The 6000-nt window shown below is 41.6% G+C and overlaps 1 protein-coding gene across 1 annotated transcript in view; it reads left to right on the top strand.

The window, feature by feature from the left end:
• The first annotated feature begins 764 nt into the window (after window positions 1-764).
• Window positions 765-6000, top strand: part of LOC140714919 (transient receptor potential cation channel subfamily V member 5-like) — a 35149-nt gene continuing 29913 nt past the window's right edge. The window contains exons 1-3 of the mRNA XM_073026588.1: window positions 765-914; window positions 2359-2425; window positions 3315-3583. Of these exons, the coding sequence (XP_072882689.1) occupies window positions 765-914; window positions 2359-2425; window positions 3315-3583 (486 nt within the window). The remainder of the gene's footprint in view (window positions 915-2358; window positions 2426-3314; window positions 3584-6000) is intronic.

Below are 6000 nucleotides of genomic sequence, written 5' to 3'. Positions count from 1 at the left end.
CGCTAACAATGCCCCCACTTTTCTCTGCCTCTCACTGGCCAAAGAAGGGCTTTGTATTTTTCTACAGTTGTGTGTCCCCTAACTGTGTAAATCCTAGAAATCTCAAGGACAAAATTTTTGAAGTTATCTAAGCAACATAGTGGGTTTGACTGTGTAATGGTGCACAGTGTGGCATTTTGAATGATTTGTTTCCAGGTTTTGTACTACTCTAAATTGTGCTACCATCTTTGTACCATTCTGTATTATTTCAGTCAACACTGTATTTACAGTTGTGTTTAATATGGCCACATATACTGTTTACTTTGCAAGTTTCACATGAGGGATGTGTATATGACAGAAACTAATCTGAATTCGACAAACAAATGTTTTCAGGGGAAACATGGTGAGTGAAACTTATCTTTTCTGTATGTAAGAAAGAACTTGTGCTTTTAGAGCACTGAGGTTGGAAATGGCATGAGAGATTATGTTTGTTTATTGCATTAATACCGGCTTCATTTTAGAGTGTTTTACATTGGTGAGGGGAGGGTTCAGGGACAAATGAAATACTTAGGAGTTAAATTTCTAAAAAGGTGCTAAGACACCCACAAACAATACATTTTCTGCAGTATAGCTTGGTGTTGTTTTACGTCCTGCAAGGAACTTCTGAGCCACCATCTCACAGTTTCACTCTGCACCCAGTTTCATTGTGCTTCTGATCTCTCTATTTTGCATTGCTGCCACAACTCTCCCTTGTTTCTGTGCACCGCAGTATCTGCTATGGTGTCATGGTCCTGGCTGTGCTAGTGCTGCGGCTGACATCAATGCCTGGTGAGTCTGTTCCTATGTCCTTCGCCCTCATCCTTGCCTGGTGTAACATGATGTACTTTGCTCGAGGCTTCCGTTTGATGGGACATTTCACCATTATGATCCAGAAGGTAACTGCTTCCAGTTAAATAAATTTTATAGCTGTACATTTCAGATCATTTATGCTCCCTGGAAGCTGATTCTAATGAAAAAAAAAGTACAATCAGTACATAATTCAATAATGATATAATTTAATCCAAATTTGCCTTTAGTTAATGAACAAATCAAACAAGCCTGTTACTATCTACATAACTCAATGACTCAAAGATAATTGTGTTTCAGATGCCTGAAGAATATAGTGATAAAATCATAGACATCCAAAACAGAAACAAACCCTTTAAACCAATAAGTCACTGCTGATTATTAAACCATTTTTACACTAGTTCCCTCCTAACCCATTCTCTTCTCCATAAATTCCCATTCTCCACCACCTTCTTAATGTCCATTAGTGATGGTCTTTCTAATTTTAATCAGGCTTTTTATCGTTGCATGGAAGTTCAATGCAAAGACATGAAATTATTGTAAATGACTGTACTGTGCAAATGGCTTATGCACATATATAGCTAGCACCCCAAAGACTCTTGCACAGTACAGTATTTGTCAACTTGGAGCGGAAAGCGAGTTTGTAAAATTGGCAGGAGCAAAGGATGTTAGGAATGGTGAGGGTGTGGGACAGGTGACAGAGACCCCAGGGGCACGGGTTGACGTAGATGCAGATACCCCCAGCCCTGAGTCACCAGGCAAGGTTATTTGATTCCAAACAAATGAAATATTGATCATTACAGAATGTCTCTCTAGTGCTTCCCACTCCCTGCCCTCTCCCTTCCCCTTTTCCCAATCTTGAGTCTCCTCTCCCTGCGCCATTCCCACTCTCAATCCACAATAGAGATCCATCTCAGAATCAGGTTTATCAATCCTCAGGAATGTTATGAAGTTTATTTTTGAGGGAGCAACGCAGTGCAATACATAACATTACTACAATACTATGAAAAATTCTTAGACCCCTTGCTATATATATATGTGCTTAACACTTTTACATGGTACCATGCAAAAATAAATAGAACACAAAAATGGATTACAAGGTAGTGTTTGTGAGTTTGTGGATTGTTCTGAAATCGAATGATGGAGGGGAAGAAGCTTGTCCTGAATCATTAAGTATGGGTTTTCCACACTAATATCCAGATTGTGAAAAATAAATAATGAAAAAAAACTAATTAAATCAAGATCTGAACCAATGCAATCCTATCTTTCTGCCTGTTTAACCTGTACAACTATCATTTGTCAGTTTGTTTATCATAACTCCATCTTTACTGATGAAACAAAGAAAGTAATCAGGCTATGGTAATAGGGTGGCTGACCTCCCAGCCTTTGCTGTTCAGTACCCATTAATAACTCTCCAGCATATCAGCTAAACACAGGCCCACAATTAGTCTAAGAAGATGGGTGTCTAGTCCCAATCGATAAATAGTGCTGTGGGAAACCAATGTTTTTTATAATGCTCTTTTTTCCCTCCAGATAATATTTGAGATTATACTGCCATTCCTTGTATTGATGCTCATTGTGCTCCTGGCTTTCACATTCAGTGAGTACTCACAGATATTTTCTATGTAACAGCAGCTTTGTACTCGCAGAATAATTTACTAAAGGTTAAGAAGTCTGAAGATATTATAAGCATGACGAATCTCTGGATAAGCAATTAGTATGGTTTGTTTTCTGTCCTTTCTTTCATTTTCTTTCTCATCTTTCCTTTGTCTTTTTCTCCTTATTGTTCCAAGTCAAGTAGTAGTACAAGATCTACTCTCAGATTCAGATAATAGGAATGAATTTGTGAAAACATTCTCCCTGGCTGGCAGCAGTAATAAGTGTGTGGAGTCACAGTAATGCATTCTATTCTGCTGAGCCGAATGGGTTTTAGAGACAGAATAATATGATTCATTTAATGAACTTAGTTTTCCACTAGACCAAATGTAGGGATTGGGCAATCCTTGTGGAAATTAATGACATGTCTGGTGCTCTTCACTCCTTTTCATTATGCCCCCCAATTTCTCTTTATCTCATCTTGTTATCTCCCATACTCCATCATTTTTATCTCTTTCTACATCAGACTTTTCTACTGATTTTTACTTTATATTTTCTTTCTGCTGGAATCCCTGAAGTTGTCAGCTTGGATGCAAAGGCCCAATAATGGGAAATCTTCACAAATGTATCCTAACTACATTTCCATTGCATATATCTTTCTTTGCCCAATATTCAGCTTGGGAGTAAATTGGGGTTGTGCATTAGAGCCAGTGTAAAAATCTAAATGTTTTTTAAAAAAAGAAGGTGCATTTCCTCTCCTTTCCTTGATACTTCCTACTGCTTGGTTTTACCCATCCTTTCCAATTTCCTTTGTTTCAGTTCATCCCACTTGCCTTGTTTGGTGCAGTTTCAGTACTACAGTGTCTTTGAGTGTATCCTTTGCCTTTCTCCAGGTACCCATCTGTCATTCCAAGTCTTGGATCCTGCAAAGTGGGAATATTATGTGGATTTTAGCACTGTTCTTTTCACCATGTACCTCCTCTTTTTTGGGCTTGTCAACATGCCACTCAACTGGGAAGTGATTTTGCCTGACATGGCAATGTTCCAATATGCAATGTACACCCTCCTTGCTTTTGCCATCATGGTCTTCCTTGTTACCCACATGATGAATGAACTGATTCGACAGATTGCAAGGGAACGTGAAGACATTTGGAGAGCACAGGTACTTTCTTAAAATGTTTCTGGTATAGCACCTTTGTTTAAGTCAATGTCCTCCTTACTTCAGTGTGGGGACCCCAAGCTGAAGGGGACTGCTGGTTATGCAGAGGTTAAAACTCAGGAACAATGTATTCCCATAACGGCACAAAGTAAACCCAAATCTCTGAAGGACCTGTAAATCAAGGGTTAAACAGAGAAATATACTGTAAATTATAACAGGTTCAGAAAATAAGTGAGTAATATACACAAAATGCTGGAGGAACTCAGCAAGTCAGGCAGCCTCTATGGAGGTGTATAAACAGCTCAAACTTCTTGCTGAGACCTCTTAAGGCCTGAGTCCTGAGTCCTGGTATTGGCCCAAAATGTCAAATATTTATTCTCCTCTGCTGCCTGACTTGTGGAGTTCCTCCAACATTGTGTGTGCATTGCTCAAGATTTCCAGCATCTGCAAGAATCTCTTATGTTTAAAACAAATGGGACAGATGGAGAAGAGAGGCTGTGGGGGAGAGAGGGAAAGTTAATACCTTTAGTGAAATATCAGTAAGATTACACAGCAACAGGCAGGGTTGGTAGCTTTGCTGCGAGGCAGTTCTTCATAGCCAAGCACACACCAGATTATCTTTGTTCTTCTTCGGGCCTGCCAGACCAGAAGAATGTGTACCCTCCTTTCTCTTCACAATGCATGCCCTCTCCAGCGAGTCGGGACTCCTGGAGAGATGCAATGTCCACGTTGTAGTACTTGAGCACACGAGCAACAAGTGTAGTGTGTCTCTCTGGGCAATCAGAGTTAGCATTGTCCAACAGAGGTCATATGTTCCATGAGATAACAATCAGATTCTGCTTGTGATTCTTACTGCTAGAGTTGGACAAACTGCCAGAGTTAAGCGTGGAGCTGAGTGCTCAACTGATCATCAAATGGTGTGGTTGGATCTAATGTCTATCGATCAAACCTCCACACAGACTGAATACTGGCAAACCACTCAAAAAGCTGAACACCACCAAGTTGAAACACCGTGAGATGCTGATGCCCTGAAATCCTCTATGGAAACTGCTCTAAGCAGACTGGTTGAGAATCCACCAGACAATATTACTGAGCACTGGAATGCCTTCAAAGAAACGGTCTACAGCACTGCCCAGGACACCCTGGGGAAAGTTAAGCACAAGCATCAGGACTGGTTTGATAAGAGCAACCAATCTGTACAAGACCTTCTCAGAGCTAAGGCAGCTGCACACCAGGCTCTTCATTGACACCCAAATTCAAGTTCCAATAAACGTGCCTTTTTGAGTGCAAAATCAACTTTGTGGAGGCAGTGAAAGACCAGTGGTGTGCAAAGAAGACCAAGGAGTTACAAGCCTTTGCTGACTGTAATGACTCAAGAAGCTTTTATGAAGCAATCAAGGTTGTGTATGGTCCATCAAAACAAAGCACCTCACAACTCCTGAGCAAGGACAGTACATCCATCTTCACTGAGCAACACCTACACCTCACACCTCCTCACACCTCACAGCTCCTGAGCAAGGACAGTACATCCATCTTCACTGAGCAACACCTACACCTCACACCTCCTCACACCTCACAGCTCCTGAGCAAGGACAGTACATCCATCTTCACTGAGCAACACCTACACCTCACACCTCCTCACACCTGACAACTCCTGAGCAAAGACAGTACATCCATCTTCACTGAGAAGTCAGAGCACATGAAAAGATGGCAAGAACACTTCCACGAGCTATTGAACAGACCAGGAACCATCACAGACCAGGAACCATCACCGATGAAGCACTGGGCAGAGTACACCCTCGACCCATACTGTTCGAGCCAGATGCTCCACCTACTCTTCACGAGGTCATCAAAGCCATCAAACAGCTAAAACCCAAAAAAACACCAGGGCCTGATTGTCTTGCAGCCGAGAGCTACCAGTATGGTGGTAACACACTGACATCATGCCTGCAGCAGCTGTTCACAAAGTTGTGGGGAGCTACAGAACTACCACAGGACTTCAAAGACACATCAATTGTGACCATCTACAAGAACAAGGGAGTCAAGGGAGACTGCAACAATTACCATGGCATCTCTCTTCTGTTAGTTTCAGGAAAATACCTCGCGAAGATCATCCTTAGACGCTTGGTGTCCAACATCAGTGACAACATCCTTCCAGAAAGCCAGTGTGGTTTTTGATCAGGCCGTAGTACAGTGGGCATGATCTTGTCACTGAGGCAACTCCAAGAGAAATGTGTTGAGCAGCCGAGAAGTCTCTATGTCACATTTGTTGATCTAACCAAAGCATTTGACACTGTTGGTAGAGACGGCCTGTGGAAGCTCCTACCAAAATTCAGTTGCCCCCCCATGCCTAACCAACATCATCCGTCAGTCAGTTCCACAAAGGCATTGAAGGCCAATCAGCATGTGTGGTGAGTTGT

Source organism: Hemitrygon akajei, chromosome 22 (assembly GCF_048418815.1).
Source record: "Hemitrygon akajei chromosome 22, sHemAka1.3, whole genome shotgun sequence".
Classification (NCBI taxonomy): Eukaryota; Metazoa; Chordata; class Chondrichthyes; order Myliobatiformes; family Dasyatidae; genus Hemitrygon; species Hemitrygon akajei.
Note: the sequence above shows the minus strand (reverse complement) of the source record. Positions and strands in the feature narration are given on the sequence as shown.